Source organism: Macrobrachium rosenbergii, chromosome 9 (genome assembly GCF_040412425.1).
Source record: "Macrobrachium rosenbergii isolate ZJJX-2024 chromosome 9, ASM4041242v1, whole genome shotgun sequence".
Taxonomy (NCBI): domain Eukaryota; kingdom Metazoa; phylum Arthropoda; class Malacostraca; order Decapoda; family Palaemonidae; genus Macrobrachium; species Macrobrachium rosenbergii.
The window spans coordinates 15421035-15437007 of record NC_089749.1 but is presented as its reverse complement, the minus strand read 5'-3'; the positions used below and the strand labels follow the sequence as shown (position 1 = coordinate 15437007).

General features: G+C 33.5%; 1 protein-coding gene across 1 annotated transcript in view; it reads left to right on the top strand.

Moving 5' to 3' along the window:
* The window catches only part of LOC136841505 (multidrug resistance-associated protein 1-like), a 40552-nt gene extending 24961 nt beyond the window's left edge, over positions 1 to 15591 (top strand). Inside the window, exons 20-30 of the mRNA XM_067108462.1 lie at positions 4433 to 4653; positions 8187 to 8276; positions 9145 to 9235; positions 9490 to 9598; positions 9856 to 9982; positions 10859 to 10996; positions 11836 to 11946; positions 12061 to 12219; positions 12677 to 12843; positions 13710 to 13904; positions 14047 to 15591. Coding sequence (XP_066964563.1) covers positions 4433 to 4653; positions 8187 to 8276; positions 9145 to 9235; positions 9490 to 9598; positions 9856 to 9982; positions 10859 to 10996; positions 11836 to 11946; positions 12061 to 12219; positions 12677 to 12843; positions 13710 to 13904; positions 14047 to 14158 — 1520 coding nt within the window. The 3' untranslated portion in view covers positions 14159 to 15591. The remainder of the gene's footprint in view (positions 1 to 4432; positions 4654 to 8186; positions 8277 to 9144; positions 9236 to 9489; positions 9599 to 9855; positions 9983 to 10858; positions 10997 to 11835; positions 11947 to 12060; positions 12220 to 12676; positions 12844 to 13709; positions 13905 to 14046) is intronic.
* The last annotated feature ends 382 nt before the right edge of the window (positions 15592 to 15973 follow it).

Sequence of the window (15973 nt, the reverse complement as noted above, 5' to 3'; positions counted from 1 at the left end):
TATAGGCTTCCTTCAGATGGAAACTAAGGAAATACAGTATGCCCAAATGCAGTGTCCAGGCAACAAAAAATCAGTGATTACTTTGGGTTACATTAAGAGATCCTGAAGGAAATTCATCTGTCAGTTCAGAACCATAGCCATTGACAGGTAAATCACAGCCATCAGCATCCAAAGAAAGCCAAACCAATGAGTTGGTATGAGAATTTGCCACTCAGGGCATCTTTCTATGGATTGTGTGATGAATAGAAGAATCTAAGTCTAATCTCCCAGAACTGGTAATATGGGAATCATCTTTGGACAGAGACAAAATTTTAATCTTTAATTTTTATCAAATAAAACTCATGAGCCAGCTAAGTTGGCTATTGCTGCTGCTGACTTCCCCTACTCACTGTTGTTATTCAGGGAAGTTTCACTTTCAAACTTAAGATAGTTTCACTTTCAAACTTAAGGTTTATGTTTATTGATGTTATTTATTTTGGGAGCAATAATTTATTTAATGAATTTATTTATTTTGAGTTGCTGAAACATGCATTTACTTATCAATGAAGTTGTTTTAAGTTGGAAACAAAGTGCAAACATGCACAGACAGACAGAATGGGCTGAATTGACAACTGAGACCAGTCCTTATGGCACTTGTGCTCTGTTCACTTGTTGGAATTAGTGTTTTTCTTCTTTCAAAGGATGTTTGTCTGGGTATATTGTATGGCAGATGAAACTGGCACTATAATTTATGAAGTTGTGTTGACAAATTGGCAATTGGGATAAAGTATTGTGATTGGTATTATACATTGGTTTTAGTACAAATTGGCAGCATCATTGCAAATTATGATCTATCAAGTCTTTCCTCTTCATTGGTAGTAAATTTTAATGTACTATACTACTTGAGACTGTAATGTTTATGTTATGAAATTCAGAACATCTTCAAAGGAAAATCAGATGTTTGCATTGTAACCATGTGGGTGTTATAGATTATGTTATAATGATATGCTGTATACTGTATTTGGGATATTTATTCATTTTAACCCCCCCCCCTCTTGACTCCCTAGTAAGATCAGTTTTGTAATTAATGAATAAGATTGAATGTCATTCTTTTGGTTTTCAGCACTTTTCATCCTGACTGGAGCTTTTTCTTTGTACTTTGGTACTCTTATGGCCGGAGCAAAACTTCATTCCGACATTCTCAGCAATGTTATGCATTTGCCAATGAGTTTTTTCGATACAAATCCCGTTGGTCGTTTGATTAACCGATTCAGCAAAGATGTTGACATGACTCTCGACAGTGTTTGCCTTGACCTTCAAATATGGCTGATGTGTCATTGCGCGTAACCATACCTCCAGAATTCTTGGAAGCAGAAATGTAAAATTGTCTCTGTTTGTGTATGCATGCCACTGGGGAATTTTGCATGATTTCTTCCTGCGTACCCACAATGCTTTGGTTTCATTTGATTTGCTATAAGACATGAATTAAAATGATCTCTCGACCAGGCAGCGATGGTATTTAGCTTTGTAACATTGCTGTTTTGGTAAAGATACCATGAAGATTTTAATGTGCTTTTGCCTATAAACATATCCTATATATGTATATATAGTTTAAATACATGCTGTAATTAGATTTCAAAACAGTACATAAGTTTCCATATTGTAATGCACTGTACATCAAGAGTGGTGTGACTCGGAATCAATCTTAGAAAAACGGAAATAGTGAGAACAGAGTTTATGCAAAGGTGCAAAGGGATGTGTATAGAAAATAGAGGTTAAAGAACAGTCATATCCAGTACAGGATGAGAATTATGAGATGGGATGCTAGAGATATAAGTGAATATTTTTGAAAAAGCACAGGAAAGAAGTGAGTGCTGGAATTTCATAGAGGCCCTGTGTGTCACTTGGTGTTGGAGGTGATGCTGATGATGATGATGACACAAGCCAAGAAGTTTTGAGGTTTTAAGCTTTATAGGGAATTTGTATGAAAATGATAAAGAAAGTGCTGTACGTAACGCTGCCTTCATGCTAGAAAAAGTAATCCAGAGACCCACCATTATGTTAGGTGTGTATAGGTATTTAAAAGCATTCCCTCAGGTTATTCTTAGCATGTTTTGATAAGGAAAAATATTTCCGGAATATCTTGTAGATCCAGGAACTCCTAGGAAAATCTGTCTGTTTTTTGAACTAAGCAATATTTGTTGATGACATGAAAGTACTGTAGTATATTATGAGGACACTATTTTTGAGATGCAGGAAACATCCATGAGAATGTGACTCATTCTCTTACATTATGCACTTTCAGGTTGTCATTGTTCTTCTCTCTTTTTGTATTAGAATTTTGTATCTTCATTGTGTCATCATACTGTATTAGTATTTGAACAGTGTTAAAAAGTACATAAATCAGTTAGTGTTAGTGTTGTACGGGAAAAGTAACTATTAACTAAAAGTAAAAACCACTAAATCATGAATAAGTTACAAAGCTAATATGTTTATAACACCAATTGAAGGAAGTACAGTAGGTGGCAAATGGGGAACTCAAATCAGCAGATACTGGAAGCATTATAAGAGGTATGTGTGTATGAATAACTAGTGGCAAAGACAAGGTTAAAGACATACTGTATGCTGGTATTAAATTGCATTGATAAAATATTGAGAAGGAAATTGTCATATTTTAAATTGTTTTACACGTGGTATCACACGCTTTTTTATACGGATGATTTTTAACTTAATTACCGGATGGCATATACTATACTTTGACATGGAAGGTGGTGGGGTAAACAGTACAAGAGCTTTTTCATGTGTGTTGTGTGCTAAAATGGTTGGTTTGGTAATGTGATAGTCCTTGCTTAATTCTTCAGACATTTAAGCAGGTATAGGTCTCAAATGAAACTCTGTACTTTAATCCCATGTTGTGTTAAGTATATTATACCAACAGAAATGGTAAATGATTATTTATCTCTACATTGTTCCATTTTTAATAATCATTTAGCCATTTTAAGATTCTGGGTGTGTACCAAAACTTGTTTCTTGCTAATGATACTGACCCCATATTGGCATGGAAATATTTTTTTCCTCTTTTTATGTGGTAATTTAATTTTCTCAGTATAATGCAGATTATTGTCACTTTTAGGCTGAATATTTGTAATTTATTGTAGTTTGGTTAGAAATGGAAAAGAACAAGAACGGGTCAGAATGGCAAGTTGAAGTTTGCCAAAAGTTTTCCTTTGGATAACATATTTTACAGTCCTCAGAATCAGAGAGATTGATGTTTGCTTGACTGCTAATGTTATTGTCAAAATCTTATAGGGTTCGCAACATTTTGGCAAAACTTATGTTAACCTAAACAGCTTTACTCTATTAATAGTAATATAATAACAATAATGATGATGAAAATAATGATAACCACCATCTAAAATAAAAATAATAATAACAGCAACAGTAATCAGTAATATCATTTGAATAAAAATCATACAGATTTATTTAGAATAGCTATGTTTGTAAGCTTTGTTGTTCGTGTTTTTTCACTGAGGTGCTAAAGTTCTCATTATACAAATTATCTCTTTCCTCAAGTGATTATTAGTCATTGTAACTGGGAAAAATTCTAGCAGTTAAAGAAGGACTTCTGCTAAGAAGAAATACTCATATTCCTTAATAAGAATGATTGATGTACTGGTGGCATATGAGAAGAAAAGAGAAGTCACAATTAGGAGCCTTTGTCATTTCATTCTGTAAAGTAGCACTGCATTCACTGCATTTGATGCATGAGAGAGTCAATAGATGCTTTTGGGTATACGGTATGGTCCTTTAATTTTATTTTTTATTCTCAGTTAATTGTATTTATGATATACAATTCATCATACCCCTTTTTAGTCTTACAGATTCTGCCATTAGTTTTATAATTTGTAGGATATTTAATTAGCTGAGTTGTAAATTGCATAAAAATTACTTGTAAGTTTACACTGCCTAGATTGTATTACAGTATATTTTTAACTTGAATGGAACTTTAATGGGAAGAGGAGTGAGGTAATTATCACACTTTTTTTTGCTAAACGTTAATAACCATTCAGTAAAAGTAGTTCACAAAATAAAAAGTGTAGCCTATTTATTGTAGGGAGTTGAATGTAATATTGGACAAAATGTTACCAAAAGATTACATAGATTATTTTAATAGGGTAGGGGCTTTACAATACTGTAATTCTCTTGCATGATCCCATATTTGCCCTATTTCATTTTCTTGCCTCATAATGTGAATGCCATTTTTCTCCTGAAATTATGCTAGTTTGCTGTACTTCAGAATGCTCCTTTTGGTTTGTCAGTCTATATTAAGAATGTGCTAAAGGTTTAGACCTTGTTAAATGGACAGTTACGCTTAGTTACAGCCTGTCAGATTTTACCTTGCGTTATTTGAGATGCTGCACTAGGGTATATCACATCCTTGCACATGTTTCAGTTGCTGGAGCTATTGCAGCTGATCTACAAGGGTTACTTCATATGGCAAAGGCTGCTAAAAGAATGCATAACCATTTGATATCCTCAGTAATGAGGCAGCCCCAGGTTTTCTTTGATGTACGGCCAGTGGGGCGGATTCTTAATAGGTTTTCCTCAGATATAGATGCCATTGACATAAAACTACCCGATAATCTTCTTGACTTTGCTTGGTGTGTCATGGATGTAAGTTTTTTCTTTCATTTGTTTAAAATGTCTGTAGCTTTGCTGTTTGAATGCGATCTTTATGTCAGTTTTACTCATGTTTTATTCATGTACAAGTTATTGATCTGCATCTTTTATTTGAGCTTTAAAAAACAAAATAATTTTTTCATGTGAACCCATTTCTTATATTTAGTCCATTTTAGGTCAGCAGTCCTTCCAGACATTTCAGTCTCTCTGAAAGAGAATGGTAGCCAGCCAGTAGTACCATATATGTGGTCAGATTCCACGGTCTCATATAAGTAAAAATCTTAGTCCTCTTTACACATGATATATGAGCTTCAGTAAATTAGCTGGGCTGGGAAGCAGAATCCAGCTTAATAAATAGAGTCCATTCTTAATATGCAATGTGCCAGCTAGGCTCAGAATTATGAAATGCTTTAATATACTAACCAGATTCCCATTAGTATACGAACCTGTGTTTGAATATGTGGCAGAAAATTGTAAAAACCTGAATATTTAAGCCTTCCTTGAAAATAGCCCCCAAAAAATAAAGGCAGTGTCCAAGAGTCTTGTAAAATACCTTTAGCTGAAAGAACTCTTGAATCCTCAAGGAATAGAGAAATGTGTTGAAACAATAATGGAAGTTAAAAGAAGAAAATTTTGTGACAAATCTCATGTCAGTGGATACACTGTCTTTTGGGAATGAGGGACCAACAACCTTGCTGATAGTGCTACCTCTTTAAAGGCTGGGCAGACGATATATGTATGCCGTAGAGAATTCTACTGAAAAAAAAGGTGGTTTTTGCTGCCACCAAAGTACCAGTAAGCTGATCTAGCTAGGGATGTGAGTGCAGTCATTACTATTCTATTAACTGGTGAACAGAACTGAAAATGTGTCAAGCAAGTTTGGTGAGAGTTGTAACTGATTCAGTGTTGAAAGTCTTTAAAGGTTATTCAAAGCTGTCCCATGGCCTTTCAATCCCTGATATAGAGGAATTTTTTTTTTTTCAATACAATGCCCCTAACTTCTGTCTAACATTGGTGATATACTGTATATACATGTAGTGTGATTACAAGTAACATTGCCACAGTGATAAACCCATCTTTGTTTTCCCTGGTCTTTTTTGTATCTGTTTGAGATAACAGATAATCTGCTAGATCAAGCAGCAACACTAATATCAGTATTGTTAGAAAGTTATTTGGTTAGCTGGTGTAATATTTGGTTTTCTTGTTACCTGAAAGCTTATCATTAATACATAATCCTCTGTTGATAGTGAATTTAGTACAGTATTTTCTTATTTATGCTTGGGCGAAAATGGTTTATTGCTTTAGCAAGTTTTTTAAAGTTTTATAACAGCTGTTAAGTTACAGGTACACAATCCTTATCTGAACTCCTTAGTGCCAGATGTGTTTTGATTTTTGGAATTTTTCTGATTTCATAAGTGTGGGGTCAGGAGCTTAATCAAACATCACTACTGCAACAAAAACATATTTTTAAAAATTTTTTAATGGTATTTCATTATAGTTTATTATTATTTATATTAGTTTACTGTCGAATGAATGTGAGATAATTAAGATCATCAGTAATAAAATAGTGGAACAATTAAGACCATATAATCACTAACACATTTTGCACAGGAAGTTAGTGGTTGTCAGTAAAACGAGTCTACAGTCAGCCAATCATGTGAAGCGTACGGGAATATCTCTAATATATAATAATATATAAAGGTGTAGGTTTGTACATTAGGAAAAATAAAAATTTTATTTTTAATTTGTTATTTTTCAGCGAAAACATTCTGTAAAATGCAAAAATATACATAATCAAAATAACTGTAATTCAACTTGCGAATTTTAACAATAAGACTATTAAATACATTTCATCATATTGATCTTGGCGTGGGTTGTTCTTTACTGTCACTAGCGTTGTCATCAGTTTGCAGTCATACATTTGAGGATGGCCCAGGAACAGGATTCGCAAGTGATGACGCATCACTACGGCAGACTGTGCGGGGTTTTTCATACAACTGTATTAAAGTTAAAATTATTGTTAAATTCTTGTTTTCATGATGAAATAATTATATAAAGCAAATTATTGAGTAATTTTTGCCATCAGCAGTCAAATAATCACGATCATGGCAACGTTCTAACTTAGTAACGTACACAAAATTTGGGATCAAAATATGTCTATAAATAGAGCAGATGTAGAGGGCTGCCATTGACTAACAGCTCTCCATGGTACCCAGTCAGCCAATCAGGTTTTAGTTGTACAGTATTCTGTCTAAGAAGAAGGTTTGCTTACGTGAAGCTGACGATGAAGTAAGTGCGTGTGTTGTGAATACAGTACGTAGTTTTAATGTATGTATTTTACTGATTACCAGAAGAATATAATGAATTCTCTCCTATATTGATTGCAAAATTGTTGGTTTACAGATTCTTCAGCAACAAAAATTTTTCGTTTTTTGCTTCACAAAAAATATATACTAACACTGTGTTGACATACCTTCAAAACAAAATTCATCTCTTTGATCTCTCGAGGAATGTTAATCCATTTCTATTTCCTGCTGGTCACACCTTTTATAGTACACGCGACTGACAACAGCAAAATTTATATGTTTGTTTTTGTCTTCCAAAGATATATTACCTGTGCTATACATTTTTAAAACATTATGAACACACACACACACACACATTGTGTGCATATGTGCTAATACCCATTGATTAAAGAAACTCAGATTAGCAGTATCTCTTCCTGAAAGAGAGAGATTTTATTTAGGACTTTAAGGCTTGGCAGACACAATTATTTTATTACCTTGGGATTTTTTTTTTATTTGGGATTTTATAAGGTTAATTCTTGAGATTTCATAAGAAAAATAATTTTGAGTAGCAGCACACACTCAAATGCATCAGGTCAGCCATTAGCACGCCAAACCACCAACCTTATGAATTGACGTTCAACTCTCCACAAAATGTTTTCAGTTTTTAGAGCGTTTCGGTTTTCAGAATTTCAGATAAAGGATTGTATATCTGTATATGGAAAAATTGTTATTGTAGTTATGCATGGTATAGGATTTTGTAGAGATGTAGGAGATAACTAAACTTTATTGATAAAATCAAACAGTATAATTTTGAGGACAATTAGACTTGAAAATGCAATGCTAGGGCATAATGGTAGATTTCAATTTATAATCAGTACAGTATATCTTTTATGATCAAAATTATGCTTTATGGAGTTAGTGGTGCAATATTCTTTTATTTAAATACATATATGGAGTTAGTGGTGCAATATTCTTTTATTTAAATACATAATTAATTAAAGATCTGGTTATGAAAGCAAAGCAAAACTTTAAAGATAAGACAAGAAAAAAGAAAATGCCATTAAATTCCAAGAATCTTGATGTCAGTATTTTTTCTAACAGAAAGAAAGGCATCTCCATATTTAGCAGGGAAATTGATTTTGAGAGCTGCATGTAGAAGTATATGTTTACATTTGAACACTGTGTTTATTGTCATGCATTTATTCATGTGATTCACTTTGAATTTTTCTGGTTGTTCAGGTGATTTCAACATTCTTGGTGATTATTTTCTCCACACCAATCTTCGTGGTAGTCATGATACCGATCATGATTATTTACTTCTTTGTGCAGGTGAGCATTTTGATTACTTTCTGTTTTAGTGTTAAGTTAGGCTAAGATAATTTTTCAGGGAATTCTCTCCCTTGTCCTTGATAAAACGTTTCTCCTTTCATCGGTGGCATTTAGTGTAATGCTGTTCTACAGTAACCTCTCCCATGATTTTTAAAGTTTGCCGACTGTAAAGCATCGGCTTTAGTTTGCACATTTTGATGTATTCTGAAAGCAGAAATATGACTTAGATGTCATGTTGAAGTGCTTAATAAGTTATCCCAGAATTCAGCTTGGTTGTTAATTATAGAGTTTGGCATCTGGTTTATCATCAGAATTTCCGGTAAATTTAATATATTGTACATATAATTGTAGTTTATTACAATACCAATAAAATTTATTGGGCAAAATCCCTCAACTCCAAGGTTATCTTCTACTCCAAGCTCTTTTTGTCATAGCACAAAAATTTCTGCCATAGATGCTCCCAGGAAACTAGGTATATATTGTTCATAAGGCTTCCTATACATACAGAGATGATAGTGTTAATGCCACGTGCTACACAGCTGTAGTTGATTTTTGGAATGTCATTGATTAGTCTTTATGCAAAACTTCACAAGATCATTATCATTCAGACAAGATTGCCTGAAGTGATCATGTTTTTCCAGAGTATACCAGTTCATATCATTGTCGGGGAAGTCACCCTCCAGGGTCACATTTATTAGCCTTATTTTTAACAGGGACCAGACCTGATATATATATATATATATATATATATATACTATATATATATATATATATATATATATATATATATATATATATATATGTTGTGTGTGTGTGTGTACTTGATTAAAAATATCTATATTATAATATAGGTTTTCATTGCCCCCAGAGATTGTATGTTGCATCTTCCCGGCAGTTGAAGCGTATTGAGTCTGTTTCTCGTTCACCTATTTATTCCCATTTCCAAGAGACTATTCAAGGTGAGATAGTGCTGTATGGGATGTTTTATATCATTTTCCTTGTGTACCATAATGTTTGTGATATAGTGAAAATGAATTATCATTATCAAGACCTCTGCGAAGTGAATCAGTGTTTTAAAGTTCAGTAGCTTTTTTAGCATGATAATGAAATGGGTCTGGAGAAATACAAATATTGTAGCAAATTTCGTTTATAAAAAAGTTGCATTTCGTTTTGTTTTACAACATAATGCCAATTTTACATTGTATGCTTTCAGGTTCATCAACCATCCGAGCATATGGGAGACAGAGTCAGTTTATTGCTGAGTCTGAGAAGAAAGTAGATTTCAATCAGATTTGCAATTATCCAAGTGTAATGACTAATAGGTACAAAAAAATTTTCCTTTTCTGTCAAATTGAGAATTAATTGTATAGGCCTAGTGGAGACCACATATGTTTGGTTCTTATGAAATCAATTTTAATTTTTAGAAATTATTGTGGTAATTTATTTGCGTGTGGTTGAAGGTATAAATTTTTATAATAACTGTTTTCATCAGTTTATATTTTTTCTCCATTATTCTTTTATGATGCCATATTTAATGTATACGTGTGACATATCCTTGACATTGTTTCATCTCATACAGGTGGCTAGCAATTCGACTGGAGTTCATTGGCAATACTATGACATTCTTTGCTGCACTGTTTGCAGTGATGAGCCGAGGCTCTATTAGCGGAGGAATTGTTGGTCTCTCAGTCAGCTATGCGTTATCTGTGAGTTTGTTTCCATAAAACACATCTGTTTCTGATAGTCTGGTATTGAGGTAGATGTAAATGAATACTTATTAAATGAATATTTGTAAATATTCCCATGATATTTAATCTAGTTCCCATAATATTACAAAAGTACTATTCATGTGAAGTCTTTATTCTTAAGAAGGGCTGTAAGTTTCATGTGCAAATTAAACCTGATGTTTCTTGTGTTTAAACTATCAAATAGTATTCGTGAGATTTGTTTATTATAGTGTGTGGCATGATCCTCACTTAATACAGGGGTTCATCAGATCTATGGAAGTCTTCTATTCCAATAGTTGTCTGTAAGTTTCATGTCTGAATCATAGAGTTAATATATAAGGCCCCTGAAAAAATTGGAAGGATATGATAACTCAGTGGAGGAGGCTGCCTTTCAGTGAAAAATAAATGTTTTCACACTTAAGTATGGATGATATAAAAGAAGGAATTCATAAATCACCTTGCCCTAATAAGAACATTTTGTTTTCTAGTTTTAAACTGCAAGTCTGCAATTTAGATGAAAGGATTATTGCATAATCTGATGGTAGCTGAAAGCAGACATTAGGTAAAATTTATGCCATTGAATAGTAGGAAGATTTATTTGTTTGTCACAAACCCATTAATGTAATTTAGCCTTCAATTAATCCCTGCAAATGCAAATGAGGTCTCAGTATGATTGAGGCATCTATAAAAAAAATAGTTTATGTTATAGAAATTTGATTTGTTTCATCATAAACCCATTCATCATGTTGAGCCATCATTCATGGACCAAATTGAACGTTCAGTATGTTGCTGGTTTTGTATATTCAGTGTCATAAAAATATGTTTGGTTATAATCTTTTTGCCCTTTGCTCCTAGGTTACACAAACGTTGAATTGGCTAGTGCGCATGACATCTGATGTTGAAACAAATATAGTTGCTGTGGAACGCATAAAAGAATATAGTGAAATACCCCAAGAAGCACCATGGGAAATAACAAGCAAGAAGCCTCAAAAGGTAAGCTTCATGTTTTTATGTTTCTGAGAAGTTTTATATTGTATTCAAAAGAAGGTTTACAATGATTTCAAATTGCTTAAAACTGGGTGTCCACCATAAGTGCAGTGTGAATCCATGTACATGAACCAAGAACTTGTCTGTCAGAAAAAGAACGATAAGTTGTCAGATAATTGTTTTATCTTCAGAGGGGATAGCCAGATTTCAAAAGCTTCTTATTGAAATTGTAAAAAATTTGATAAAGAGACAGCCTTAGTGTTTTCATGCTTATATTCATCGGCTCCTCATTGTGGATATTATTATTATTATTATTATAAACTGACTCACTGAGACCATAAAATATGAGGATTGCAAGCAAGTTAAAGCTCAGATTGGACAGCTAGGTGGAAAGAGGCTACAGGAAATGAATGGAAAGTAAAAGGTGAAGAGAGATCTTGCAGCTCTGGTAGAATGGATGCTGCAAAGAACCTTGGTGCCATCTTCCATGGCACACTTACCCACATCCTTAGAGGGAGAAAATAAATGAAAATGAATTTGCGATAACATGTCGGAATAAAGCAGTGGATTAGTTTACTTGACATGTAAGGAAAAGCTAAGTACTGCACCCAAGTGTCTGGCAATAAAAGTAAACTTTTCTGACTTTCAAAAATGTAAGTTCTTATATTCTAGCAATTGAAATTGTGTACAGGCTTCTTCAGTGAGAAGTGTCACCTGTTTAAAACATAATTTACATGAAGTAGTGTTTAATCATCAAGACAATAGGTTTGCTCTGTATATAAGAAACAAGAATTTTTTGTCAGATTTTGACATTTGATTTATTTTTTTATTTCAATCTTCTGTAGGACTGGCCAGAGGAAGGAGTGGTGGAGTTCAGAAATTACTCCACCCGTTATCGTGAAGGGCTTGATCTTGTGGTGAAAAATATCAACTGCAAAATTCTAAAAGGAGAAAAGGTATTATAGTCTCAGACATTTATATATTTTCCTTCTATACCTTGGATTATTTTGATTTTTTGAATGACAGCTATTGACTTACATTTGTGTAATCATTGCTATTGTGACTTTCAGATTGGTATAGTTGGCAGAACTGGTGCTGGTAAATCATCATTAACACTTGCTCTCTTTCGCATTATTGAACCTGCTGGTGGAGAGATTGTTATTGACAATGTTGATATATCAAAGATTGGTCTTCATGATCTTAGAGGAAAACTTACAATTATTCCACAGGTGAGTATTGGGTAACTATAACTGTATGCCTGAAATTTCATGTGAAAGAACCAGTATTTCCAAGTGAATTTTTTTAGTACTATGTATAAATGCTCTTTGCTTTCAATCATTTGACTTACAATTTTTGAAGATGTGACAGCACAGTAGCTATACGCACTTGGTATGAATTGTGAATTTCAGCCAGTTCCCGCACATAGCAGTATGCTGGCCAGTGGCAGCAAAACATAGCATTAACTTACCCACCTGTGCAGTCTTAGCTGTTTTGCAAATGCATTTAAACAGCTGCAATTGTAAACAAACAATGCTGAGTTTTTTATTCTTTGGTCTTTTCTGTATTACTCCACAAACCCATTCTTAGCAAAAATTTTGGGTCACACATATTAATACACAGTTTTTTATTGATAAGATTTTACTTACTATATGTGCATATCATAACTTCTTTTTCATTTTTTCTCAGGATCCAGTACTGTTTAGTGGAACACTTCGAATGAATCTAGACCCTTTCAACAGATATGAAGATGGTAAGGTTTGGTCAGCACTGGAGCAAGCTCATCTGAAGGAGTTTGTCAGTGGCTTAACATCAGGATTGCAACATGAAGTAGCAGAGGGGGGAGAAAACCTGAGGTGAGGAACAAAAGCATCATTAAGAATGTACAGTGTATGATTTACCATAGTCATTGAACCATGAATGCTGAAAGTAGAAAATAAAGTAAGTGTATTTTTCATCAAATCTTGGCCCATATGTATGTATGGTAATTTTCAACACATTTCAGTTCAAAAGTGATAAGATTTTAGAGAAGTTAGTTTTAAATGGTAATGCTAATAAACCTGTTAAGAGTACAGACACCACCCTACTTACAAACATTCAACTTACAAACATTTGGAGATACAAAAAAATGGGATTGCAAGTTAAATTTGTGTTCAGAGCGCTCTCCTTTGCCATCCATAAGCTCAAATTTTGTTTGACGCCAAATTCTATACATGCAGTACTGTATGTATAGTGTATTGTGTTTTAGGATGAAAAAACATACAGTACTGTATTGATTTTATATCATACTGTAGTACAAACGACCTTCTGGAACGTAACACGTTTGTGAGTAGGGTGCAGTTTGTAAGGTGGTTTCTGTAATCTTCATGCCTATTTAAGTATGGTATGATATAAGATCAAATAGAGTACTGTACTTTTTTTCACCCTAAAACACAATGCGTACACTGTACTTACAGTACTGTACGTATGTACAGGATACACGCAGAAAACAAAAATTGAACTTATGGGTGGCAAATTTTAATTTCCAATTCTGTTTGTTTGTATCTGAATGTCGGTAAGTTGAATGTTCTTAAGTAGGGTGGCGTCTGTAGTGATTTTTTTATGAAATTTATTGAATATCCTGTGATGGAAGAGGTAAGTAGAAATATTTTGTTTGAGTTCCCTACCTTTTGTACATGCAGTGATTTTTGGTTTTAAAAGATATATTTTCTTTTCGTAACAGTGTTGGTCAGAGGCAGTTAGTATGCTTGGCACGTGCACTTCTCAGGAAGTCTCGTATTTTGGTACTGGATGAAGCAACAGCTGCTGTCGATTTAGAAACAGATGACTTAATCCAGCAGACAATCAGGAGGGAGTTTTCTGACTGCACAGTAATTACCATTGCCCACAGACTCAATACAATTATGGATTCTACAAGGTATGGAAAACAATTTTGTTACTTTTCGTTCCTCATGGTTAATAATCACCCTGGTCGTAGAAGTATGATATATATATTTAGACGAATACTTGACAAAAGCTTGAAAATGACAAAAGTGGAATTCTGTATTCTTTCTTTCCAGGGTGCTTGTGTTAGCGCATGGCGAAATCAAGGAATTTGATAGCCCATCAACACTCCTTGCAAATAAGAACTCATTGTTTTATGGAATGGCTAAAGACGCCGGACTCGTTTGAGAGTGGTTCAGTATTAGTATTGTGCATTTTGTTGAGATAGCGATACTATCAGTATTAAGGTGTTCCAATTCACGTAGATATGGTCATTGTTTTTTCTCGCAAATAATCGCCATTAAATATTTATGAAGAATATCTAGGTGATGTAGCAACTGGCTGGTTCTTAATGAGTAGGATTTTCAAGAGATGTTGTTTGATATCTGTATTGTTGAACCTCATGTTACTTCTGTGTCATTCTTTTGCACCAGTGTTGGTTCCCTTTTTGATTTTAGTGGTAATTTTACCAATATCCCATGTGTTCTCTTTTATTCATTTATCACCCATGTGGCTTGAGCATTTGTAGAAAGATTATTTAATTTACACTGTTAGAATTAGCTTAAGTCTTGTTTTGCACAAGATCATTATTTACAGCATTTTCACTCATTTCAGTATTTTGTGCATATTTTGGGCTTCTACCTCATCCATGAATAAACATAGTTTCTTTTTTTTTATGCTACGTCGTAATTTTTCCTTTGATGGAATAAACTAAATGAAACTATCTGTACTTAAATGGTGTATTTTTAAGTAAATTAAGTAAAATTCTTGAAATTTACCTTCCTTCTATTCTGGATATGGATTTTAAATATAGTGCAGGCGCAGCACATTCATAAGAAGAACACATGAGCAGAACTTTGGGATTTCTGTCTTGTAGAGAGAAATTTTAACATTTATATGAGCATTCCCGTAATTTTAAAAGAGTTTCAGCCAAGACGTAAAGGCCAAGGTAAATTCCATTTAAATCAACATTCATTCTTGGATAGCGAGTTGTGTCTTTTTACTTCATTTGGACCTCTTTGGTACTTGTGTGGAATCTTAAACTAGAGTAATTTTTGTGTGAATTGTTATAAGTAATAATGTATTGTTATTTTTCATCAGTAAATTCAGTGAACAGTTTGAAATGAGACAAATTAATTCATGGATGTGTAATGTTTCATTTTTGTTGCCTGTCCCAACAAGAATTGAGAACTTTGATACAGTGCTCAGGCAACTTATCCCTGCTGTGTATTACAGTATAAATATGGCTGGAAGAGAGTTTCAGTTTTTGTCTTCCTGAACTAGATTTTATGCTTTAAGCAATGAAAGGTAAAACAAACTTTGGGCATTATGAACCATGAATTTTTCCAGAGCCATCGGCATGGAGTTGTAAAATTGTTTGCTCCAATTCTCTTGAAGCTGGATGCATTGAACTTGACCCTTTTTAAGTGTAAGTATGTATTCTATTTTGAAAATACAGAATTTTTCTGTAGAATTTTCATTTATTGACATTAAATCAAGCATACACAAGTCTTCCTTGTTATCTCTCTGTAGGAGACTGTTTCATCTTTATACCAGTGTTTGTTATCATTCCAAATGATGAATTTGGTCAGATACACCTCATAAAATATTTTACGATCTTGCATTTTAGATTTCCGTATTCCTTCTGGTTTCCTTGTTACTGAAATAGGTACATCTCGTTTGTCTACAACTTTGTTGTAATAAATTTCTTTATACGCTGATACAAAAGGCAACCAACCAGATGCTGGAACTGTTTTAATGGGGATGTTGTAGACAACTTTATTATTAGTGAAATCCCACAACTTCCTGTATTTCAAATACCTAATTGAGTTTTTTCCTTCTTTTCTTATTGACGACTTGCAAGTTATTGATAAGTTTCAAGTTTTGTTAAATGTGTAATTTGCAGCAGTATATAATATCAGAAGTTATTATACATTATTTGATCGTGCTTGTAATGCCTAGATATAATTGCATTTGTTTACATTTACATGTTTCTTGTAATGT